The sequence below is a fragment of the Netta rufina genome (genome assembly GCF_964035555.1).
Source record: "Netta rufina genome assembly, chromosome: 13".
Lineage (NCBI taxonomy): Eukaryota > Metazoa > Chordata > Aves > Anseriformes > Anatidae > Netta > Netta rufina.
The window spans coordinates 9546261-9573312 of NC_140136.1; the positions used below are offsets into that span (position 1 = coordinate 9546261).

At 38.9% G+C, this 27052-nt stretch overlaps 1 protein-coding gene across 1 annotated transcript; it reads right to left on the reverse strand.

Annotated features, from left to right (window-relative positions):
* On the reverse strand, nt 1-26716 carry DYNC1LI2 (dynein cytoplasmic 1 light intermediate chain 2). Its single transcript, XM_084294771.1, has 13 exons — nt 26528-26716; nt 25756-25829; nt 25213-25329; nt 18981-19211; nt 13091-13254; nt 12650-12743; nt 11973-12108; nt 11139-11250; nt 10679-10738; nt 9869-9910; nt 9329-9446; nt 8167-8283; nt 1-3015 (listed from the first exon to the last, which is right to left on the reverse strand). Exons 1-13 carry the CDS (start codon nt 26620-26622, stop codon nt 2909-2911), a joined length of 1467 nt encoding a protein of 488 aa, XP_084150897.1. The 5' UTR covers nt 26623-26716; the 3' UTR covers nt 1-2908.
* Nucleotides 26717-27052: the final 336 nt, after the last annotated feature.

Sequence of the window (27052 nt, forward strand, 5' to 3'; positions counted from 1 at the left end):
TCACAGCATAAAGCAGTCTGGATTCGTGTTTATTGAAGCCAGTAATTAAAGATGTCCTTATTTTGCCAGCACTAGAAAGCAAGATTCCACATGACTGCATACTGCACCTGGTTAAAGCCATACAACTGGACTAAGGTTTGTTTCATACATCTGCAGTCCTAATTGTAAGGTGGAAAAAAAATCCAAAAAAAAAAAAAAAAAAAAAACAAACAAACACAAAACCCTTCGTATACAGGACAGTGAACTTTCATTTACAGCATGTATATTGTTAAGTTCATGATGTACAGAGCAGTCACTTTCAACGTAGTTAAATTAAATAAAATACGAAATTCTGTTCAGTTTAAACAGTTTTTTTAAAAGCCAATAAAAAAAAAGTGCAAACTTAAAATCAAGCAGCATAACCACAGCATTTTTATGGAGGGCCAATCTTTAAACTTTTATATTTGCTTCAAGTTGAATGATTTCATCTTTTGTTTTCTTAGTTTAAACATGAACAGTAGATGCAGTCACTATAATGCATATAAATATAGTCGTATAATAGTTTAAACAGTCTACCATACAAGTGTATCTGCAAATAAAATGAAGTTCCACTTGAAAATGTAAAGGCTGTTTGCAATTTGGCCTTTGGTTCCAATGCTTGAAGACACCAGAAGAACAACTGTGCAGCTCACCAAAGTTGACAGACTTTGGCAACCACAGGATGCTACATAACTGTTTCAATAAACTAGGAGCATTCACTTGCAATCAGAAACTGGAAATCTGTTTCTGTTTTGTCAGAAGCATCTTTCTGCAAGGCTGATAGGTTAACATACATTATCAATTTCGATTAATTTAAATATATTTAATATTTTTATAAAACCAGAAAGTACTTCAATTGTTTTAGCCGTATTGCTAGAGAAAGTGCTTACCAGGTTAGATGGCAAAAATACAGTTTCAGACTGAGGTTTTCAAACTCTATCCCATTACAATCACACACTTTTCCAATTTTCCTGCCATGCCTTTGATGTTTTAGTTTCTCATCTCAGTTCTTAGTGTCAGAAGGACAGTGTAATTACTTCTGGTGTGGTAACTTGCAACTGGCACCCATTACACCAGCAAGTATATCCACCAGCTATCCACATTCTTAGTCTGTTACCTAGACAATTGTATAACTTCAGGTCATACCTTTTATTTAAAAAAGTAAAAAAAAAAAAAAAAAAAGTAAAAAAATATTTTCAACAAAAAACTGGCACAAATAACATGCTTATGTTAACGGTTGTCAAAGAGGCAAGTAAATACTCTTAGCTTCCTAGATAATGCTTAGACAGAGTTAAAAGAAGAGCCTCTTGATATAACATAGGATTTGAAGTTAACATCCGGTACTGTGTTAGTGGTCAAACTAATTCTGTATATTTAAGTAACAGTATATATTAGGGAAGTTATATCCAGACATCAGATTTAGTACAACAAGTTCATATCAATAAAAAGTAAACTCTGCATAATTCAAATTGTGGTTTTTCCCTTCAACATTAAGAGCACAGAATATGCTTGGTATTTTTAATTTATGGTAGTGTGTACATGTAAAACAAGCATACCGTACATAAAATCAAAGTGCCATTTCAGTAACCATAGCAGTTTCGTTTGTTTTTATAGAATGATGGTTTTATGTGACCATAGACAGAGCTCCGTTACAGCAACGGGGACAACCACAACCCATCTTTCCAAATGAAATGCTACATTTAAAAAAATGCAAAACAAGTTATCAACTATGTTCATCATTTACACATTCGTGCTTTTTAGGTTACCTTCAGATTTGGAGTTGGCTGCACCTGCAGCAGATGTAGTTGGAACAAGGGCCTTGAAAGCTTTTTTAACAACTTCCACAGGTGTAAGGCAGGAATCAATCTTAGCTTAGTAGCTAATATTTAGTTACAAAAAGTAAGAAAAAAATACTGAGTGTTCTGTAGCACATTTCATTTTGGGAAAATGATACGTCACCCACCATTCTTCATAGGCTAGCCTCTTGGTGTAAAAAAGGCAGAAGCTATCAGAAAACAGGACTTAAAATTAAATACAAATTGCCAAACTACCGACTTTAAAATAAAACCAAACAGTGACTGTTTGTACTACAGTGCACAATAAGTTCAAGCACCTTCTAAAGACACGCTGTGCCAGGCACTTGGATCTAAACAAGTTATAGTTTCTCCCTTTGTCAGCTACACCAGCAAGGGCATCCACACTTAGACTTTTTTTTTTTTTAAACTAAAACAAGACTTATAACAAGAATAAATTCCCATGATGCTTAGTGTTTGGCCTGGAATTCTCCAATGTAAAGTAGTCTTTTTAAAACAGTGATTATTTACCCTATGTGAAACACAGGATTTAACAACATTGCTCCTCTCCAGTCAATCCAACATTCTAGTTTCTTACTGACCCAAATCTGTTTCCCCTTTTAGGGCTCCATTCCCTGCCCAGGCTTCTTTCACTTAATTAGTTTTCTGTTACAGCACCACCACCACCTTTCCAAGTATTTAATGCATTTGCAAACATATGAGTAGCCAATTCCAGTAACTCTGAAAGATTTCATTTCTCTTCCTTGTCTTCTGTGCAGTCAGTAGTATTATTTTAGTAAGAATTCTGCATTTTACTTCTCTGTGCTCTTCACAACAGGAAATGCAGCTGCACCTGCTTACCTCAAAAACCAAAAGAATTGCCCTATATAAACTCTAAATGGTTATCTTATACTGAGGGATTTTATATGCAAACTTCCTGAATGTGCACTTTTTACTGGGACAAGGCAATGACATAGTAAGCTCATTTCCCCTGCCCCAAGAAAACTGATAGCATCTGCCATAGCAGAAAATTCCTGGTCTTATCAGATCAATATACATAGTTATTTGGTCATTTACATATGTGTTTTTAAGTGCTATCAAGCTTCATTCTCTGTTGGAGGAGAGTTTGTTGTTACCATAGAGTCTGGTTTGCGAGTCATCCTATCCAATTCCTCCTGAACATTTGTCAAAACTGTTTTTTGTCCTAAAAAGGAAAAAAAAAAAAAGGCAAGGTTAATGCAATCTCATTTCAATGAAATGTTCTTACTGATGAGTACAATTATTGATAAAATCATTTGTCAATGTCAATATAGTACTTAATTGCTTGTTGTTTCCCTACCTACCCAAGAACAGAGCCTGAGTAAATGCAATGCAATATCTACATAAAAACCAAGATTTGATTCACTTTAAGGAGACAAAATGCTGAATTATAGAAAAACTAAGCATCAAAATATCTGTGACATACTTTAGAGCAATTGACATTTTAAAAACAACCACATATAGACTTTTCTATAAAAATCAACTGTATACAATTCTATTATTAGTACACACAGCAAGGAATTTATTTAAACCCAGATTTTAACCACAAGCTCTCTGAGGTATGTAGGACACCTGCTACAAAAATCACATTTGTTTGGTCATACTTGCTATGTTTCAGTATTAAACAACTAACTCTTTTATGTCTGCAGACAATGTTTCCCTTAAAAAGGGGGACATGAATTGCATATTCATTTAATATCTCAGAGCCATCATTTCAAAGGACTTCTTCAATTGAAACCAGACACACTGAAGTATTTCATGGAACAGCATTTCTTACATTTTTATATTAGACTCAAAGCTTTTTAACAATTCTCCAACTGAACTACAGTTTAATTCCCTCATTCTGAAAATTACAAACCCACTGACAAATTAATCACTAAAATTGGAACATTATATTCTAATGCTCAAAGCATACCAGCATTTAAGATTAAAAATCTATATTTTTAGGCAAAAAGTAGATTATATAACCATGTACAGCTTCCTTACATAGCCAAAGAATTTAACAAGCATCTGTTTTCTAGTTCAAATGTGTGTGAAATATTAGGTGGATTTTTTCCAGGGTACATGCTGAAAACATTAGGAAGGCAAGATTTGACTGTTAGAGATTTAAGTGTTTTTTCCAAAGTACAAAGACATAACTAAGTTAAAAGGCTACCTTTAATCACCGTAAAGGTTTTAGATTTAAACTCTAATCATAAGCCATGGTATTCTTAATCGGATCTATTCAAGGCATCAGTAAATAAACAAAAATAAAAAAATAGTAAATTAACTGTAACATATTTATAACACAAAAAACTTCCTTTGTAGACTAATGGCACCTTGAGTCAGGAAAAAAAAACCCTCTCAGATATAAGTAGGTCTAAACATAAACTGTGGCATTTTTATGCCAAATGAACTGAATCCTTAATTTTCCAAAATAATACCAAGCAGCTGTCTCCTGCAACTACCTCATGTTACACAAGTAAGCCATTGCTAAGCTATTCAGTGACATGTAGGTTCACATACTCCCATTTAGTGCCACCAGAAGTGGTCACTTTTCAACCGAGAAGAAATATACAGCTGTGATTAAGAAAATGAAAATTTACTCTCCATTATAAATTGAATTGATATTTGCTCTCACTTTCCCTACAAGAGTATTGTCCAAGATGGTAGTAGCCTTAGTCAATTAGATCTGTGCTATACAATTGTATGCATTTTCCTTCCCAGAACGGAGTGAGAGCCAAGAACCCTAGTTCTTCACCTTTTGCACAGAAAGGGTAAATGCAACCTTAGAACGTGGAAGCATCTTCTTGTATATACAAATAAATTAACTTTTTATACCAACAAGTCCATGAAGAAAAAAAAAAAATCCAGCACAAAAAATCCAGCACAGAACCCATCATTTGAAGCTTTTTGAGTTATCAAGGTTTACACATGGAAACAGACAGTCCAGCAACATAAAAGCATGTTGGACATGTGAAGTTGCACAGCATGGAAACAGACATGACATTGCATTTGAGAGAGTTCTCTCACATAAGAGTTGACACTTCATAAACCTATCAGTTCGGCTGACCAGTATGTTGAAATCTGTAATGTCTCCCTCAACCTACCATAACCTCGAAATTCTAACCACAAGATATGCATAGTGGTGGGAGAAACGGATGGTTTCGTTCAAGCAAAATGTTTTCAGTGGCAACCTTCTGAAAACTTAGGTTTCTTCAAAGAGTTTAGGTTAAGCACTTAAAATTTCCACAAAGATCATTTCAGTACATTTATTCACACAGAACAGGCTGCCATAAATAAGACTTCCTAATCCCACAAGTCATTTTAAAATATCCTCCTGAACTCCTCCACAAAAGAGCAAGTAATCTTATCACCAACACCGGGTGCCTTATAAACACAATGAGAGCTCTTCAGATACAAAGGAGTGCTTACCTTCTCAGTACTGTTTAATTATGTCATAGTTGAATGTAAGATGTGAGAACATCAGCTGACAAGGACCAGGCATATTCTCTCATGAGTGAAAGTCGACTGTTCTGTTCAGAAAGTCAGGGGACGAGCACAAGCTGCCAGCTTGATGCAGCCAAGAAAAGCCAACCGCGATCTTGAGATCATTCAGACGTACTTTCAGCAAAGAGAGATGCTGCAGCAGGCACTACAGTGAAATTTATCTGGAGTGCTGCATAAAATTCTAACCACTCATGTTGGAGAAAAATAAGCCAATGATGGCAATGAATGAAGAAGAAACCAGCAGGGAAAAGAGATGAACTCTAAACAGAAGGCTAGAGGATAAGTTGTCTAATTTAGTCTAACAACACAAAAAAGTTAAGAACTGATATGGCTGCTGTCTCTAGATGTCTCAGGAGAGGAATCATCTATTTAAATTAGAAGTTAATGCTGGCAAAAGAAAACTACAGTCATTAGTCATCTTTGAAAACTCTCGAAACACACAGGATGTTCTAGAAGACTGCAAGATGAGAGCCCGTTATAAACTAGTTAGTTTTTACTCTAGTATTTCTCCAGAAACTGCAATGACGTTTTAGACGCTTACAAACAGCCTAGCAGCACAATAACATGGATCTGTTACCAACAAGCTGTGTCAAGACAATCAAGATTTCTTTCTATCATAGGGTAACAGCTCCTGTGGAGAAGGGAGAATAGTTGATACCATCTCACACAACCTTCATGTAAATAAACTAGAAAAAAGAAGTCTTGGTATTTCAGAAAAATGAACTACACACCCACAAAATAACCCACTAATTATCCATATTGTTGTTTAAAAATAGTGACTAGTAATCTACCCTGTCCAACTGTTGAATTTATCAGATATGCCAGCAAGCATGCTCAAAGACACCACAAAGAACTCCAAATGACAGGACTGGAGGTAAAAAGCTATTTCTATAAATTGTCAATGCTGTGCATAATAACAGAATGCAAAACGACGATGAAGCAAAAAACAGCGCCTTTGGAAATACTAAGGTCATTTGATACAGACTATCAAACATACGATTAGGAGGCAGAAATTACATTAAAGTTGCTGTTTTGTTGTAACAAATCCTGATTAATATCATACAGACAAAAAGTCCTAGCATCACGCTAAGATGTCTAAATACGAGCACAATATGTAACACAGATTAAGTTACCCCTACTTAGGGCTGACAAAGCCTTGTCTGAAGCACTGTATTCCTCTCTGAGCATAGAAATTAACAGATCTTCTGAGGAGGCAGTCCACAGAACAGTAAGAACTATCAGAGCCATAGATATGCCCTATGAGGAAAGGCTGACAGAAGTCTGTTTCTGTGGTCCAGACAGAGTCACAGGACAAATGCTAACAGTTTTTAAATATTCAGAAGACTGCTGCAAAGAAATATGGGATACACTGATCTCTGTCTCCCTTGAGCAAGACAAACAGTGCTGAGATAAAGAGATGCTGACTGTAAGAAAGAAAAAAATAAGAACTGGAACAGACTTCCTGGAAAGATGACATTACATCTATTATTTCCAAGTTTGTTTCTTTTCTTTTTCATCACCAGTCAGGAACTTCATAACTGATTCTCCTTTAAGTAAAGAACATGGATGAAATAACCCCTAACCATTATGTCTAACTGTTTTTATAGAAGTAGGACAGTTTAAGAGCATGATGCTGCTCTGGATGAAGCGGGGGGTGCCCTTCAGTGTTTAAATGAAGAGGGCTCTCTAGCTTGAGGCAGAAATTAGTAAGTGTGATTGTAACATAGATAAAATTATATTAAGCAAATAAAGTGAGAATGTAACACAAATATTTTGTTTTTACTTTTTTAGTAAATAAATGTAATAAGATCTATTTAGGAGATTTAGAAAAATTTATTATAAATGGAGGGGAAAAATACAGTAGACTTACCCTAAGTCAAATTCTAGCCATTTTTTGAGCTTTCAGGGTATGAAATGTCACGTAAAACTCCTCCCAATTAAAAAAAAAAAAATTCTTCTCCACTGACTCCACAGATAGTTTCAGGACCTCTTAATAGTTACATCCTCACTGTCTGGTATAAATTTTCTTTTTAAATCTCACAATTTCACAGGTCTGAGATCTGAAGTAGAACATCTACCAAAAACTTAGTACCGAAATCATTCTGGAAGTAAGCTCCTTAATACAAGTGGTGGTGGGAATGCCAATACTGAAAAGGAACAGCTAAGTAATCAACAAAGAAGTGGATTTCTAATATTGGGTGGAACAACCATACACTTTAGAGCACCTAATTTTCTATATACTATTCTGACGGTTTCTCTTATTTCCACCTAAAATAGTGTAATTGCTCATCAGTAAATGTCTCATACAATACAGTCACACACACATACACAAATCCACTCAATCAGTTATAAGTTGGGTTGGATCACAATCAAATAGTAGATACTTAACAACAGGATAACCTCAAGCTGCCATAACAAGCAATTTGTTTAATCTTGAACTCTGGAAAGATTTCAGTAATCTGATTGGAAACTACACACTAAACCCAATAAAACACATTTCTTTCAAGCAGCAGTTAAGTGTCAGGAAGGCAAGGAATTCTAATGTAAAATATTAGCATCTTTTGAATACAATCAAGAATCAGATGTCATTTATATCCCAGCAGTACAATTTCACTCAGAGAGATGAGTTACAGCAAGTTTAACAGAAGCCCTGAGTCATGAAGTTGCAGTAATCTAATCCTTTAAGAGACTGCACATTTTGGCATTGTATCATCTGTCAAGCTCTGCCACTTAACTTAACAGCTTAAAGGATACACACATTTAGACCAATGAGGACCAAATAAAGTACTAAAAATACAGGAACAGACTGCAGTAACAGATCCGATACCTGATTTCTTTGCTGTACTTTGCACTCCTCCAGCACCAGGACTTCCAGGAGAACCAGTCTTTTTGCTCAAGAGACTGTTAAAGAAACTTGCCAAAACACCTTCGCTTGCAGCATTATCTAAACAAAAAACAAACATAAACATGACAGAATAGTTAATGCTGGTTAATGATAGAACTTATTTTTTCCATACACATCTAACACTCTTACCAATCAAGGAAATAAAACTCAAATACAGGAAAGTCTCTCCCTTGCTCAGTTTTAAGCCACTAGTCCTTCTGCTTTCTTTGGCCAAGTCAGAGACGTCTGAAAACACATTACTGCTCTTCTGGGATGGAGGGACACAAAATGTTAAGTTAAACATTTGTACCCATATGCTTTTTCTAAATGTAGAAAGCCAAGAAACAAAGTGTAAAGTATCATGGTGCAACTTAAAGATTTGTAAATCCATTTACAAATAAACTGCACAGAAGTTTTAGAACAGTCTTTCATGCTGCACTACTTTCCATAAACCAGAACTTAGCAATGCCATGATCTGGAATTCGCTCAGTAAGTTATCCATTGTAAGTGAACTATGGTACTAAAGTGCGCAATTCAAAACAAATTTTTGTCCTACCTACTTCCTTAATGCACAGAGAGGAAAAACCATTCAATAACGCAGAGCTCTATTTTATGAGGAAAGGCACCAGTCAACAATGGGGAATTCCCATCTTAGTGCTGAAGAAGGGGGAAGGGTGCAATTTCCAAGTTATTTCAGGTACTAGAGAAAGTAACATTCTGGAGAGGATTTAGTAGAATAACAGGTTTAATTGTGGATTCCAGAATCAAGTATATCAAGTATAAACCTGTGTGGAGTTTAAAGCAGTTTCCACTCTAATAGTCCAACTGATTTATATAATAAATATATTTAGGCAACATAAACAATAAATGTATTTGAACTCTGTCCCACTGCTTGGCAATAACAGAACTCAACTTCAAGTTACAGAAATGACAAAGAATAAAACAAAACTAAAAAAAAACCCTGCATCTACGCCATAAATTCATTCTTGTTATTAAATTGACACTATACCATTAGTAAATAAATTCCAGAGTCCTCCTGCAAAAGAGGAGTGTTTCTTCTAAGGGAAACACCACATGAAAAAAAAAGTAAAATGCTTATTCATACTTTTAATATTTGGATCTGGCTTCTTAACCGATGTTATTGGTGAGGCACTGGGTACATTGGCGGGTCCAGCTCTGCCTTGAGTTCTTGGGGATCCTGCAGGCCCTCTTGCAGGAGATTCCTTAAAAAATTCCAAATCACTTAATTAAACGGACTACTTACATAAAGCAAATGCAACATTGCGTACAAATTACTTTTTTAACCTTTGTATTGGCACTTTTACCAATGGAGAAAAAATATATTCATATCAACACAGGCTATTTTGGGCACGTGCCTCCACTAAGAGAAAGAATCAGCGTAGGAAATTTTCAGTTCAAAAATTATCACATATTTTTAATGTTTCCACAGTGAGTTAGAATGACGTAATTTTTAAGCAACATCATAAAATATCGCCATATATTTCTGCATTTTCCACTGTTTGGAAAGATTATGTATCTGTAATTACATGCTACATTTATAAAATGAGCTTCTGCATGTTAGAATCATTCCCTTTTCCCTAGAAAGGAACAAAACACCTCCTACTCTTCTCTTGGATCTACTTACTGATGCTCTTGTAGGCGTTGCTGGCTGTTTGGCAAGGAATGACTGCAAAAACAACATATTAGGAATTTTAATTATTTTCCAGAAACTACAAAGGAATAAAATACATTGAAGCTGACTAACCATTAATTTATTTCATCATTCACTTTTCTTATATTTATAGACTTCCTCTTTGATATTTATATACTTCCAAACTTTACTACTAGAGGAAATACCACTAGTTATAAAGAAAAAACATGCCTCAGTCCTTTTTCTTACGCAGCCATTCCAGAACTACAAGCCAGAACCACAGATACTCAAGTCTGCAACCTCTATGATATTTATAATCAATTATAAAGAAATCTGTTTTTAGGGAGGGTTTTTTTTTTTTTTTTTTTAAATAGAGCTGTTGTTATAAACATAAGAAAATAACAAGATACAGCATGGACAAATTTGACACGTTAAAGTCTTTCAAGCCTCCAGCTCTAAGAAATCTGCAACGCTAAGACATGTTTTTCAAGTACTTATATTTTACAGATCAACCTATGTATGTTGTGAAATTTCAAATGATCTTCTTACTCTTCTCCTTTGGAATGTAAATGATTTCTGTTTTGATCATACTTCCAGTTTGCCAAGACGAGTGGCTATATTTTCTAATTGTATGCATAAAATTATTATTTCACAATCACATTCAAATGTGAGAAGAGAAACTGAGAAGTTGTCGTCTTGTAAAGTAAAAAAGGAATAGAAAACTGAAGGCATCAATGGAGAACTTCAAGTAAAATCTTATTAGTAAGGATTTTTTTTTTTTTTTTTTAATTCTTCCATTCTTACCTGTTGCTTCATAAGAAATACTTGTTCATCTTCTGCTGCCAGCTCTTTATCATGGACTAACTGTTGAAAAAAATATTTTTCTTATTAGAAACAAAACCTGAAATTACTGTGAAGTCTTCTGGCTACGTGATAGCCTCAGTTACGTGTCTGTATGTGTAAACTGCTGAAGCCTTAGAACAGTATTCTGTTTTCAAAAAGCATTTTTGCATGGAACATCCAGAAAGGTTAATGTGCAATGGATATTTTTGGACTGCCTTTGATTCACTAGAGTGAATGACTGCAGTGTTTGCTTGCAGTATCTCAAGCTAGTGGAAAATGAAAGCCTGATGTTTTACACATTTGGATACAGGAAAAAAATAAAACAGATTTAGAGTTTCTCAACATTGTACTGTTTGCCTGACTGGCTGTTAATAACTAATTTGTCAGAGGACAGCGGAGGGAAAAGTTCAACCTTTCCTACCTTTCTTACAGGAGGTTTTACAATGAAGTCTTCATATGCATCTTCTGGTTTCACTGTTGTGAAGTTTTCATGTAGAATGGCAATTTTCTTTTCATTGTCCCAACCAGCAGGTCTACAAAAAGAATTGAAGGAAAGCTTTGCCTTTTGAGCCACAGAAAATATGTCTACAGAGACCAATCGTTTACTGCCCGCTACCTAAACAAGGCAGTCTTAGCCAAGGTCAGTCCTAATTCTCAGCTGAATTCTCAAGTAATATGCACTACACTTACTTAAACCATGGCTTCATAAGACTCACACAAGATCATTTTGAACATTACAAGCCATTCAGGTTTACTTATTTTTCCTTTCAGAACCAGCCTGTATACTCCAGTTATCTTTTATCCAAAGTAACAAAACCAAAAAGGTGGTGCATGAAAGATACTTCTGATTTGCTGGAAGTACAACAGGTATGTACTGAAGTCCCTCAAAAGATGTAGTCGGTCACTTCAGTTTAAAACAAGACTAAGAATAAATAATGAAAAGAGGTATTTAGAAGTATATCACAGATATGAAAAACGGCTAAAAACTGCAACACCTAAAAACTCATTTATTTCGTTGAATATTATTTTCAAAGGCTACTTTTGCAATGTGGACCTTCTGCTCATTAAAAAAAAATAAGAAAACAAAGATACTTGTTTAAAGTACCTAAGTTAAATTTAGCATAGCATTTCACATTCAATTTCCAGCTTAAAAACATAATGTACCAAAATAATTGATGTAGATCCCTCATCTATGTGTAGAGTTCAATATGACCAGTTCAATATGATTTCAGATTGTTTTTTACAATGGACTTACATAAAAACTGCATCCTTTTCTACCACTAAGGCAGGTGTGGTAAACTGAAAACCGTATGTTTTATGTACAATGTACTTATACAACAGATCAAGGTTCTTTTCCTCCTTAACCGATGTATAAATCAAGGCAGCTCCATCTGATTACTTATTTAAGGAAAAACATTTAAGATACAGGTTTTAAATGACATTAGTAATTTTAAAACAGAGGTCTAACGGTCACGTATCTACTAGAGCTACATTTGAGAAGTAATTAAACGCAAAAGCTATAGCCATTTAGCATTTGGGGAAAGGAAGGGGGGACATACACAGAAGTTACCTACTCTCCCAGGCTCTTAAAAACTGTAAGTTCTGAGGGAAAACAAACAAGCAACAACAGAAGGAAAAAACACACACACAACCAAAGAAAACCAACCCCACCCAAAAAAGAAGAACACCTTACAAAATAAAAGACAAATCTTTCATAAAAGAAGAAAAGCTCAAAATCCCATGCACAATTTCAAAACTCTAATTTTATACATCTTCAGACATTTCTAAAACAACAAACGCTACTTAATAAATACCTAAATACCAAGCAATTCTGAAGTGCAATTTCTCAGATTGATTTTATGCACAATTCAACACTAAAACATAATTTTCTTGCTTCCAGATTTCAGTAAATCTCTTTAGAGGAAAGGATACACTGTAAGCAGAATCTACGAATGTGTGACTGAATGAAGTCAAAGTGTTCTTCTCTGTAATCATGTTCCTTCTCTAGTACACTCACTGCATCACACTGGAAGAAAAGGATAAAGAAAATTATTACCAGTAAATATATATAAGTATATAATAAAAAAGTAAAAAATTTAATACCAGTACATGTCTACGTTTTCCTTAATGTTCTGAAGACATTTACTCTCATCCTTTTGTTCTAAAATGCCAACAATAAAACAAAAGATAAACTAATTATCATATAACTAAATAAGGTTATTACCCTTCTGCAAAACTAAAAATAGATACTGACGTCAGGAAATTACTTTTAAAAGAAATCTAGAATTAATTCAGCATGTCTGTATAAAGCAGAGGTTCTAAGTGTCGAGTAATTAAACTTCTCCACAGTGGCAAACACAACTAGAAACTTACTTTTGTACAAACTACCAGCACAGGAATACCGAGGTTGTGAGTCAGCACATTTTCTCCAAGTGGTAAAGAAACATTTTCATCCTCTTGGCCAGAAGGGCCTCTTCTCTGCGGTGATCCTTGGTAGCCTTCTTCAGGTTCTACATACTCTTGAAACTCCTTTATAACTATAGAGATATTTGTAAGACAAAACAAAGGAACTAGTTTTTTGTTTGTTTGTTTGTTTGTTTAAGAAAAACAGAATTAATATGACCTAAAGTAATTTTATCTATTCCTACCTAGAAACCTTCACAAAGTAAAAGCTCAAGCCTGGCTGCCCCTTCAAACACAACTCTCGTCCCCCAGAATTTACAACAAGGTAAATCAAATGCAATTTGGGGCCATTACACATCAGCAAAACTAGCTGCAAGAGCTATGGTATACACAAATGCACATTTGTCAGTTCAATACATTTCATTATAGTCGAGTTCCCAAAAGAAAATGTAAATTTAGCTTAGCAACCTAACCTATACTCTGTGCAATTTGCATCTGGTCTTGCAAGAACGCATGATGAAAATGTAAACGGGCACAGAAAACACCAAGCTGAAACAGCCACTTGTATTGTACTAAACTTAGAAAATACTACTCGGTTTAAGTTTCTGTTACTCTACATTTCTGTTACACGAGCCAAATGCTAGAAATATAAAATATACACTGCATAAATACATACTCAGTGACTTGTAAATGTTATCTCAACAGACTTAATTACATTCTGCAAAACTACCACAGAGTCCAGAGAAAATCAGATGTGTTTTCTGCTTTTATTCTGTGGATGAATGTTCCAAAATAGCAAATACTATCACACACTGAAGTGCCTAAGAAATAGTATTATCACCATTTTGGAGGCACATTGGGACCCACACGGTCCTTTATCAAAGCTGGGCTGCAACTTAGTCCCTGAATGTCCATTTTGAGGATGAAAGCCAGAGAGAGCCCAAGCAAACCTGCCCCAGCACGGTGCATCCTGAAGGTGCTGCCTCGCACCCCAGCCCCAGGCCGCCTCCTGGCTGAGCCACGGGGAGCGTGCAGCACAGGGGCACGCAGAGCTCCACGACTTGCTTCTGTGAAGGCACCTTTATTGCACAGAGCATCACTAGAGCTATGGTGAGAGCAGACTGCATGTACAGTGAGGAGAACTCTTGGTAAAAGCTCCGAATCTCCAGCACATTGACAAAGAGATTGTTGTTCGGTACGTGCAGCCACATGACAGGGCCATCCGATATATCTGAGGTTTGGGAACCCGTACAGCCTCAGAAGTTTGTAATGCAGAGCCTGCAGTATGAGGTCATCGCACCTTTCCAAAATAAGGAACATTTCTTTGACAGAACAGGATGTGGAAGGAAACACAAAGCAGAAAAAACAATCCTGTTCCAAGCCGCACAATCTACAGTTTTCACCAGAAATATCAAATTGTGTCATTGTTGTGGGAAACAAGAGAGCTCAAGTCCAGAGCAAAGCTTAAAAAAACCTTTAAATATGGACTTCAACCATCAATTCAGTATCTCCCAGGAACCAATTAACAAAAAAACAAAACACTGAATCCAGTTACTTTTAAAGCTGGGGAGGCAGTGCCTTCTGGTGGAGAAGAAACTACAATGATTTTAAAGAGATGTTTTCCTCTAGTACTGGTTCACACCCAGTAACTGGAAATGTAAACTATTCCCTTATATATGCTGCACATTAAATGTGCTTATTGACTGTCGTGGAAAGCTGGTTAATTCCAAAGTACTTAAGGAGAAAATGATAAAAAAGTTTTCATTTCATTAATCAGCCAAGCAGATTGTTCCTAGCTCAGGGTAAGAAAACAAACAAACAAAAACTATTGAAGTCAAGTATATTTCAGCAGTTCACAGAGTACCATTTATGTCCCCTGCAATCCTTCAGATAAACCTTGTTGCCTTCATCAGATGTGAGAGGACATTTGGCAATACTGGTCTCAATTTACTACAGCTTTATCATCAGACAATATTGGCTTGCTTGACTTCAGTCACAACAAAGGAGAAAACAAATGTTTACAGAGTTATTTAGTCATATAAAACCCCTCAAAGTTTGCGAAGGAAAAGCCTCCCCTGAAACCTACGGCTGACCCCGTGATACAAGCCGTCATTCAGGACACCAGCAGCACCCCAACGCTGAGGCTCTCAGCTCTTTGCTCCGGCCCAACACCACCACGGCAGAGCTGCCACCAGCAAGGCTGCGCCTCTCTCTCCCTGCAGAGCCACGCACGAGGGAACAAAACAACAGAACGGCTCCGTGGAGATGACTGCTGCTGTGCTGGCAGACAGACAGCAGGCTGGCATCCATCCCTCACGGCGGCTGGAATGGCTACGGAACACACGCCCAGCTCCACTGAGAGAGGGCATCTGCTGAGCAAGTACAGCTGAGAGCAGGAAAAAGCAGTGCTGCAAAGCTCGACCTACTGGATCTTGCTTCCGTGCACAACTACTTCAAGTGGTTCACATGCCAGCTAGCGACGGGCTCCTGAACAACTTTTCAAGACTCCCATTCAATCCAGAGCCCCATTCAACATTTAGCCTGGTTAAAGCCAAGTAAACCTGCATCACACGTGCTATCAGACTACCTCTCAGCAATGATTTCTAGTAGAAATACAAGATCGTTTCTGCTACAGCGCATCTCTGCCTCACAGACATTTAATACTTTTTCTCCTTACCTCCCATTATTACTGTTACTGTCTCACTTTATCTCCACTCTCAGACTTTTAACGGACCTGAAATTCATCATGCATCCAAACAGACCACATAAACCCTTAGTTTCTCCCTTCTTTAAAGCAAGCTATAAACATTTTCTCCTCCACATAATCCACATTAGCTTTAGCTTAACAACTCCTTCAGCTCTATTTAAGACACAAAAAAGGCACAAAAAACTAATTCAGCCTGAGCAGGGGACACTATTTAACTCTCAGATAAACATTATTGCATTTGAAGCCTTTGGCTTTGAATGCAAGTATCTTGAATACCATTAATAACCACTTTACAAGTGTATTTCAGTTCTGCACTTCCTAATTTTTATTAGTTGTTTTTCTGCTGGGTTGACGTAAGTACGGAAGCAAAACATTGACCTTCCCTTAAGTAATTTAATGTCTTGTTCAAGCAATGATTTATCAGAATTAGAATATGAATTAAGCTAGAACATCGGAATTGACACAGTTTAAATTCACACTAGCAAAGCTTTTAGCAAGGCATTTCCGCAGAGCAGCTCAGTGATAGGGCTGTGTGCAGACAACTCAGTTCTTTGTATACTTAAAATAATTCAGAAAGAAACAGTTTCTTTCAAGGCTGCCTGTTACTTCCATACAGGTGTCCTGTCTCCCATTCTGGAAGCTCTCTAACACAAAGGAAAGGCTTCCCATGAAGCAGATGGAGCCCAGCGTCACCCACCCAGCAGAGCCAGGAGTCAGTATCATGAGATACTGAACACTTATCACAAGATACTGACTCGTGCAAACACAAGACAAAAGGCTGGGTGGAGAGAGGCCACAAAAAAAAAAAAACCTTGAAAGCCAAGACAAGCAGTCCAAAGTTCAACTCTGTGAGGAATGGTGAGCTAACAGAAGGTTTTCTGGAAGCCGGTAATAACATCCTAGTGATGGAGAAACAACCTAGCAACACTTCACATGGATACTTGAAAATGTTCCCCTGCAGTCAACAGCAACTACTGATTACTTCAGCTGAGCGCAGTAGCTAGTGGGAGCACTGCAGACATCCAGCTTGGTCCACATGCCCAATTTACATCTAGAATCAAACATAAGAACATATGGTCATATAAGCTGAAATCAAGAAATATATACGTGCCTTCATGTAGTGTTATGCTGCACTGGGGCTTTACTGGCACGAATTTAACACAGCTCTTCACTCTGCACCCTGTCCCTGTGTTTTCATTGCCCACTTTACAGCTGTGCTTCATCATCCTTTTTTTCCACTTTGGGCTATTGCCACACCGTGGATTCTCTACTTTCTAAGTGTCAGCATATCTCAGAAAGCATAGGGCAGGAGGATTTTAGTAAGGAAAGCTTTGCTGATGTAGACTTTTTTGAGGACTGTAGTCACAAAGCATTCTTCAGGCATGCATGCATTATATTCTCAAGGCAGCTATGCTAATATGGCCACAACTATAACAGGGATTTCTCAGGCACAATTTGCTGTTAAGAGAATTACAAGTTACAGTGACCAAAGTTTTGAGCTCACATCTGGCCTTTAAGTTCTGCAAGAAGTTAGAAGACATGCACTGGAGATGGTGCAACTCTCCTGCACAGCAACCATGAAAAGAAGCAGGAGGGAATTTTGGAAGAGAAGACATTTAGGCAGCCCCTGTTCTACCTGCATGATATTGGACTGAAGTTCACTGCTCAGCCATACGATGGCAGCAGAGTCCTACAAGCGTGTAAAACAAATCCCGAAATTTCTTTTTCCCTCAACTCTATTTAAGAGCACGAGAAACTAGGAATTTTTAAGGTCCTTCCAGTTAGAAATCTCCAAGACAGCACTACTGGAATGCCTCCTGAGTTCTCCAAGCACGGTGCCAAAGCTTTGCCACAACTCTAACTGGCTGCTCCACATGGGGCACTCGTAGCGAAGGCTGAAAACATTTTTTCTCTTCAAAATTCAACTTCAAATGCACAGAGAACTCCAGATTTATTTTGATTGCCATGAAGTTTCATGTGACTCTTAAAAATGCAAATCAGGTTAGCTGCTGTATTTTGAGACCAGAACTGCCTTCCTCCCATTCCCCCCAAAATAATGCTTTTTCCCTTCCAAAAAAAAAAAATATATATATATATATATTTGTTTTGCTTTTTAATATAGCCTGATGATCAAACCCCAGATGGTTTCAATCATTAAGTATAAACTTTTAACTAGTATGCTGTAGGCAGAACCCTTTTGGGAAAGCTTTATTTAACATTCAGAAAGGAGATCAGCTATACAAATACATCTGAATGCCCACATGCCAAACAGATTACAGTGCTCCCTAAAGTGAATCTGAGGAAGCTACTAGACAGTATTTGCAAGGTTTAAACACTCCAGTGCAGCCAGCAACCAACCCTGAAAGAAAAGAAAAGAAAAAAAAAAAAAAAAAAAAAAAAGGCAACAACCACCCATAACCAGCCTGAATCTATAATTGAGTTGAAAAAGGAACATGTTGCTAAGGACTTTCCACTGAAGGAATTTACTTTGGAGTAATTCAATATGGATACAGAAAAACTCCCTAAAAACTCTCAAAACTAGTTTAGAAAAGAAAAGAGGCTGCTGAAAATAATACTGCAACAGCGACTGCTAGTGCCAAATTCTTTCCTGCCACAGATATGCCAGGAAAGAAGCCTAATTTATACAACATTCCTAGTGTCACAGGGTAGGAATGGCAAGAGTGAAATGTACCAGGATCATGGTCTGAGGCTCATGAAAATCGAGGGCAACGAGACCTACTAGAAGACAAGTACAGTACAGAATGAGACCTGGCTAGGATACCACAGTAAAGCAAAGCACTTTGCTACTGAACTTTGTCACTACTTTTAAAATAGTGATTCTATATAGCTAGCTTAAGAAACAGCCTTTTAAAAATTAAATCATCAAAATCTCATTTTTCCAAGGAATATAGAAAATTAATCCACCTGAAATGTTGTTAGCACAGCAATATCCTGAGAGTTCTTTTAAAGCCTAACAGTCTATTCAAATCTGAGTTGCCATTGTAACTTCAAAGCAATTCTTACTCTGCTCACTCTCGAAACAGTAATTTGAAGAAATTTATCATTACCAAAGAAAGTGGCAAAAGCTAGTTGAAAAAAAAAAAAAAAAGAAAAGAAAAATGGGCAAGAACATAGGGATGCACAAACACTTACACTTCTGTTCCATGTCTCTCATCTCCTCAGGAGGAATTTTCAGCTTATCAATATGTTCTTGCAAGACACTGGCCCATTTCTGTAAAGACTCCATAACAGTCCACGGTCTAGACATATCTGCGACAAAGACCACTATGGTGTCTTGCAGGGATTCTGCAGAAACAGCAAACTTCAATAGCCCTTTATGGTATAAGTCTCCATCCAGAATCCAAACGTTACAGCGGGTATGATCTGAAAAGAAAAGGCACAGTTGAAAGCTCAATTGATGCCAACTTGTTGCTTTGCTAGTCTGTAAGCAAACAGAGGAGTGTGCATCAAAGACCACAGCCCAGCTAGCAGCAGATCTTGATGGTTTACCTTTTAACTCAGGAACATATATAAATGCCCAAGTTATTTGGCAGATGCTTCCATTTGAGAGGACTTTTCTTAGTTCAGAATATTTTTAACAGGTAACTTCTGTTCTTTGGCTTTTCTTAATGACAGCTGACACAACAGTTTCTAGATACTGCACAGCACTCCTCAATTTAAGCACGGGTATTACAAGTAAATCAAGGATACACATAACACAAATGTAATTCCAAGTTCTAAAGAGAGTTACAGTATAGCTGCGCTCAGCTGGGAAGCCCTAAGTGTCCCTCAGACACTGTTTTAACATACTGAAGACATCTTACAACAAAAATAAGCTGCAAACAAGATACAAGCAATAAGCAGCTTTGGTTTCTAGCACAGAAGTAGGAGGAGCCAAACACAGGATAAACATAAAGCCTACCAAACTTTAAAGCTGTGCTATATGCTCCTAATTCACAGTGACTTAACATTGGCTTCAACTTACAGCCTCTTTGTAGAATTAGTACTAGACAAAAGATTTGGTTTTTAGTTTTTGTGTTTCTCCCCACAGCATTTTGATAGTGATTGAAGAATTTTTGTTGAAACACGAGGGGAAATAATCAGCTGGAACAGACAGCTGGCATGAGAATTTTGGACCCAAACATGAACTTTGGCAATAAAAAAAAATAAAAAAATGGAGCATCATCTAGGAACCATGCTTCAGGCACTCTGGATAAACAATTCTCCTCAAATTAAAAAAAAATAAATAAAAAATTATATTATCCTCAGAAGCCTTCTCCTCAAAAAAAAAAAAAAAAAAAGCCAACTCCCTTTGTTTCTATCCACTAGACTCATCCTATTATCTCTTCCAAAATACTCTCCATTCTCTTACAGTTGTCCAGAGAGAACAATGGTTCTCCACAAGTATTACAGATGAGAGGTGAATTATGAATTATTATGTACTAGATCAGCAAACCAGTCACTGTAGAGTACATATTTTCAAAACTGCTGCAGGGCTTGCAGGGTTGATTTTTTCCTCCAGCTTGTTGCCCCCTGTATTTCCCTGTCATGTGCTCCAAACCTCTCAGCTTCACACACTACATCCAGTCTCTGTGGCTGGCCTATCTTAAGAATCAGGTCATAACATAAGAATCCATCAGGATCAAAACCACTGTCTCTAGAAAAAGGCAAAAACTTGACTAGAGAGATTGGAAGGAGAAATGAGCACAGAAATACACATACAACACTTGCTAATAAGGTCTCCAACATCTCTGAGCAGCCTAGATTACATCAAGATGCTGTATGTGGGCAATCTTCCTTTAGCATCTCTGTTATGCTCCTGCTTAAGTACTCCTAGAGTATCCTAAGTTATTCAAACATCAGTCATCACCAAATAGCCCAAAAATCATGTTTTTAACTTAAATATCTTACTTCCAATTGTGCACTTCAATGCTATTGTTTGCAGTAAACAAAATCGTTATTGTGTACTTAAGAAATACACCATGCAGCAATTATTTTCACCTGCCTTCTCCCCCCACTGCAGCAGACTGCCTCACTGATAACCAGCAAGGAATCTCACAGCACTGGATGCACGAACTGAAAGCTGTTGGAAGGCTTCTAAGGACTGAAGGAAAGTCTGGTCAAAGTTTGGAAAAGAGTAAGTGAAGCTAGAACACAATGTGAGCACAATCACAAGGGCACATCAAATATCTCTTCAGGACTCTTACCCCTGCACCCCTTTGTGAATTCCCAGAAGCAAAAATCTACCAGTGGACAACTCCTTGGGCTTTCCATGAGCTACAGATTATTAGGAGACATTTGATAGCACAATGCCTTCTTGAAGCAAATATGCAAAGTTTTAAAGAACTATCTTAAGTCTATCCGCGATCTATGCAAACTTAAACTCTCAACAGCACTTTGATAGCTTCTTCTGTTGTGAGAGTCACAGGAAAGACTTTCACATCTTAGTAAGCAACAAAAATTTACAAACCCCTTAATTCACTGATTTTAAGTCACATTTTAAGCCAAATTCTAAAGGTTACAAAGGTTTTGTTTACTAAACACCTTTGTCCTAGGGTTTAATTTCTACTTAACATCTAGAATAGAGTGGAACTAGAACACACAGCAGAATTACCGCTCAGATGAAATCCATCTGCCAGGGTGACTGCAAGCCTAAAGCCTAACGCTCACAGCACACGATGGTTGTTTTTTTGTTTGTCTGTTAAAGATAGCTTCATAGGAAAATAAAAGGTTTCCTCCTTTCTTACAAAGAAAGACAAGCACCAGGTACGGATTGGCAATTACATTTACTATAAGTATTAAACACTTAAAAATACAGTACTGCTTGTTCACAATTTGGCAAGGACTTGACGGCAAATTCAACTTTGTCAGCACCGCGTCAAGCTCCCAATTAGTCACCCGATGCAAATGTTAACTGGACCTTTCGTAACGCCTATGACATGAGATACCGAAACAGAGCAAACAATTATCAGATCCTGTTGGAATAACAGGTGTTGCTAACTAAAGACTATTAAAATAGCTGCCAAGATTACATTTTAAATCCTGTCAATACCTTATCCCTTGAGCCCTGAAAAGAGTTTCCCATCTCTGATTAATTTTGCTGTAGATGGTTGATTCTGTGAACTGCAACTACATCTTCTGTATTTATTCAAAACGTAGCAGTGGTAATTAGATATCATATCCCTTATCCAAGCCGTAAAGAGAAGCAAAATGGTGAAAAAATCATTTTCAAGAGAATGACTTTAAAGATCTTGACAAAAAAAAAAAAAAAAAGTCTCCCATTGGAAACCAGTGTACCATCAGCACTTGGCTCACTCTGGAACAACCAGTTCAACTGGAACGTGTGCATGGTGTGACTGAGGCCAGTCCAAACCTGAGGCAAAGAAACAAGACTACTTGACTTTCTTACAAGGAGGAGCACCACAACAGAAGGGCTGTACCGCACCTGCATGTTTGGTACAGCCAGAGCCAACTCTATTGCATTTGTACTGTGAGGCAGTCCAACTCAAAAACCTCCACGGTGTTTATAATTGCCTGCTAGCCCAGACATCACTGCTACCAAACCAGTCACCTGAGCAGCTGATACAGTTTGCCTCACTCCACTGCTGCACATCCTCGCTTCAACTCTGACCATAAGACACTCTGAAAGCTACTCTAGAAAAACGTATCCTGTAACAAAATGATGCAGAACCCCCCTTTATATCCTACCAATTAAGACCCTCTGCTCTCAAAAGTGAGCACAGACACAAGACATCTGCCCATCATAAAGTAAGGCAAGAAACTGAGACTTAGCACATCCCTGGGAAACTCTACTAAGAGGAATCTAGGGCCTGAGCTCCAAGGTTATTAAATGTTCTATGTGAATTCTACAGTTAGCATTCTAAGTGCTTTCATCCAGATGAACTAAGGTGTCATGTATGTAGAAGCCATACGCTCCAAAGATATTGTACCTGAGGCTAATGATCTAGGAGAATCCTCTCAGGATTGCTTGTCAGGCGTCCCCAAGCCTCTTCTTGAACAAATGCCTTAGCCTAGGCACAACTGGGGATTGTACCCTAAGGAGAAGATTTTTCAGGCAGAGATTCAGTAGTGGACTTATTCTAAGTTATCCTGAGACGTAGGGACCAAAGTAGTGCATGTTACATTGAACAACTAACATCTGGCAGAAACAGAACTGAAGCAGCTAATTACCAAGGTAGTGGTGACATGCATCTTGGCATCCAAGCTAGCTGTGAGGCACTGCCAAGAAACAGGCAGCGATGGTGAAAACAAGTCAGTGGACACCTGCATCGGGCACAGAGGTTCGTAAACAAACGAAACCAAAAGTGTTTTTATAAATTTATTTAACTTTTCTTAAATTTGTGTAACTTTTCTTAGCAGAAAAGACAAAAAGGAAACTAAATTATGCACCCTGTGTGAGCCAGCATGAAGTAGTAACTCTATGATTCTACTTTAAGCGTAGGACGAAGGAGGAGCCAGATTCAAATATCCCTTAATGAGGGAGACAGGAAAGGAAGGGGGAGAGGTAGAAATAAGAAGCAACACAGAAGATTTCCTTCAAGACTTCCAAAGGGAGGTAGATAATAACTTGGCACTATGACCAAACTATTTTACCCGGAAAGAATAAACTCTTCTGAAATGAGGAGAAAAAAGGTAAAAAGCAAAGAAGCCTTCCAGCATCTGGGAAAGGAGCTGACAAGATCTTGACTCTACTATTCCACTAGTTTCATCCGCAAGGATTGGCTTGACACCCATGGAAATCCTCGTGGTTTGCTGGTCTCAGAGACTGGGGTATAATAAAAAGCAGATAGCCTCAAAAATGGGTATGTGATAGTAAGCTCCTGATTACCTATCTTCAATTTTTTATGACTTCCAAGAACTGTGGGACAATTATATGGGCTTGTTCCCACATCTGTGTCTGACCACACACACACCATGCAACAAGTTTAAAGAACCCAAGTGCGTCGCAGAGAAGTCAGAGTTAACTCTGCCTGCCAGGAGGTCCTGACCTACTTTGCTATTTATTTTGCTTGCTGATGACACCAATGAGACAAAAAGGAAAGAGGCAGATATTATTAGATCCTAACACAACCATGAAAGGGACGTGCAAAGATCTGAATTCTGCAGCTGAGTCTGATAAACTAAAAGGTCTCATTTTTTCCTGCTACTGGTACAAGAGTTCTTATGACAAGCTTCTCCTAATCACCTCAAATACTTATCACTTAGAGATACTCACAAACAGACCCAAAATAGTTCCAGAGTGGAGACATACTTGAGGTTTAATAGCACCAGTAAGAATAGCACACCCAGCAATCGCCTGCTTACAATAGCAAGAAGCTCGATGCCACAAGCTATCCTAACACCCCTACCGGCAGGCTTTTCACCCTGAACTATTTACGCAGTACAGAAGACAATCATACACAGGGAGCAAGCACGTACAGTAAGAACCTCAAAAAGCGAAGAATGGCCTCAACATTGAAAATTACAACACACAAGATTTTTAGGAACTGCAAGGTCAGGTGGCCACTGAAGACACAGGCAATGTACTCATGTACTAACAGTGCCTCACTAGTATCTGAAGACAGTTTATTACCACAGGATCAATCTCCATAACAACCAGACACATATGGTACTTAATCACTTATGCAGTACATTTCCATTTCCAAAATACCATTCTAGGATCTATCCAGTTCATCTTTCTTCAGGAAAGATGGATGAACCACCATCAGTGCTTTCCTCTTCAGCATTGGAAAATCAGAATGTCACAAGTTGGAAGACCATCATTCCCAGTTTTGGGGGAGGGAAACTAACATGAAAAGGTCCAGCATTTTGCCCAAAATGAGATAGGCAGAGGAAGACTTAGGAGTGAGGATTATTAGCTCACTCTTCATTTCTTCTTGTCTCTAGCCTTCCTAACAATATCCTAACAGTATTCTCATTGTTAGACCTGCTTGTATCAGTCTCTTGCCTCCCATCTACTAGAAAAGACGTATCGTTAACAGCAACAAAAAGAAATACAAGGGACAAAGAGACAAGCTCCATTCTGAGAAAATAAAATCCTAATTCTGACTTATCTACTAACATATCTACTAGTAAGTCAACAGCAGGAAACATCTACCCTAAAAGTAGATGGATCCTTAACTATATCAATAGCTCAAGTGTACTTTCGCCTCTTGCATAGGGGAAGTGTGAAATGGGTGAAAATGAGAAACTAGTCCAAACATAAAATGCATTTCACTTAAGAAAATGATATAGTTTATAAAACATACCCAATAATACTGGAACTAGGTACTTGGGCGTAATCCAAAATGCACTGATGAAACCGGAATTATAAAAAAGCTTGTCAGCTATTACTGAAAAAAGATTACATACAAAATAAACTTACCATCCCTGTCTTCATCGTGAATATTTAGATATAAGTATTCCAGTCCTCTTCCTTTTTTGCCATGCTCTGCTCCCTGTATTTTAGCCATAAGTGTGGTTTTACCAGAACCATCATCACCTGCCAATAAGTTTGTACAGAAAAAGAAAAAAAGAAAAAAGACAATTTCAGAATTAACTTTAACTTTGTAGAAAAGACTTTCAAAACACGCTTAGAAAATCAGAAGTGTTCTTGCATATTTTTGGACCACACTTACTGTATTATTTTAAGCGTTCTAGCAGAATCCAGCAGCTTATACCACAACAATAAGAAAGAAGCGCTTCATTGTTCAGTATTACATTCCATTTATTTAAATATATCTTGTAAAACTAACAGAATAAACCAGAAAAAAAATAAATCCACCAGCCTGAAGACAAGAATGCCATAGATCATATTATGTAAGCTAATTTTAACAAAGTGATGTGTCAATTTGTTCACATCATTGTTTTCAACATGCTTTGCTTCTTCCAAAAGAAGAAAACCCTCACACTTGCATGTGCTACTCACCAAAAACAAGAATATTTTTGCCTGAGGGCAATTTAGATCTCGACCGGGTAGAAACTTCACTCAGTATCGAAGACCTAGAAAAGGAGCATCGTCCTCATTAGGCTGACAGGCACACGCTGCACACAGGCAGCAGCACGCACCGCACCGCTCGTCTGACAGCGCTGATGAGCTCAGCAGATCTACGCGGACCAATCCAGTCACATTCGTTCTATTTACAAACTGGGCTTGCTGCAGGTAAAGATTTGAGTTCATCTCAATAAAAGGCCTCCCCAGCAGCCTGCCACCTTTTTGAGGAAAGTTTTTGTGGCACCTAGAGCACGGGCACTGACGCCTCCCGAAGCTGCTCTCCCGCAGTGGAGCTCACGTTACGGCTCAGCAGTGCTTCCCAGCTGATGACTAACTCTTCCCACAATCCATTCCTGCATTTCACACGCGTTTCTTTTTCTTTTTAAACAGATAACTGACTGAAAAGCAACACGCCGACCCCCCCAGGCCCCCTCCCACAACCCCCCGATCGCCACCACCCAGCCGCCGGCCGTGCCCCCATCCCGGCCCCGTTTCCCCCCGGGCCGGGAAGCTCCTGGCAGCGGCTGCGGGCTGCGCTCCACCACGGCCGGGGCTCGGGGCTCGGGGCTCCCGCCCGCCGCAGCAGGGCCGGGGCGGCGCCGCGGGGCAGGGGGACCCCGCCGTGACAGGCAGGGCACGCCCGGCTGGCGGGGCACGAAGGACGCGCGTGTGCCCCCCTCCCTCCCTCCCTCCGCCGGGGGCTCACCACAGGTTCTGCCCTTCCTCCTCCTCGCTGGGCAGCTCGGCGCCGCCGGGCCCGTCCGGCCCCAGCAGCTTCTTCTCCACCAGCACCGGCGCCATCTTGCGAGCCGCAGCCACAAAGAGTGACCTCAGCCGGGCGCGCCGAGGACCCCGCTCCTCCCTCCCCCCGGCCCGCCCGCTGCCGCTGCCGCCGCCGCCCGCTGCCGCCGCGCCGCCCCCGGCTCCCCGCTCCCAGCTGCGCCCTGCCCGGCCCGGCGCTGCCCCTCGCGGCCGCGCAACCGCCCGCAGCCGCGGCCGCGTCGCGATCAGGCGGCGCCCGGGCAGCCCCGGCAGCGCCTCCGCCCTGGGCGGTGCCTCCCGCGGCGGGGGGCGGCCCTCGGCAGCGCCCCCTGGTGCCGCAGGGTGAGGCGCGACGGGGCCACAGCGCTGCCCGGGCTGCCCGGGGTGAGGTGTGAAGACTCCGGCCATAGGTGTAGTGAGAGGGCTGGAGTAACGCTCGGAGATTCGCCCCCATTTTCTTGCACTTCTC

Coding starts and splice junctions, on each gene's coding strand:
- DYNC1LI2 (XM_084294771.1), bottom strand. CDS start 26,622: ATGGCGCCGGTGCTGGTGGAGAAGAAGCTGCTGGGGCCGGACGGGCCC. Junction 11,251..11,972: donor GAAAAGGATGCAGTTTTTAT/GTAAGTCCATTG, acceptor TTCTTTTTGTAG/ACCTGCTGGTTGGGACAATG. Junction 9,911..10,678: donor TATTTCTTATGAAGCAACAG/GTAAGAATGGAA, acceptor TTGTTTTTGCAG/TCATTCCTTGCCAAACAGCC.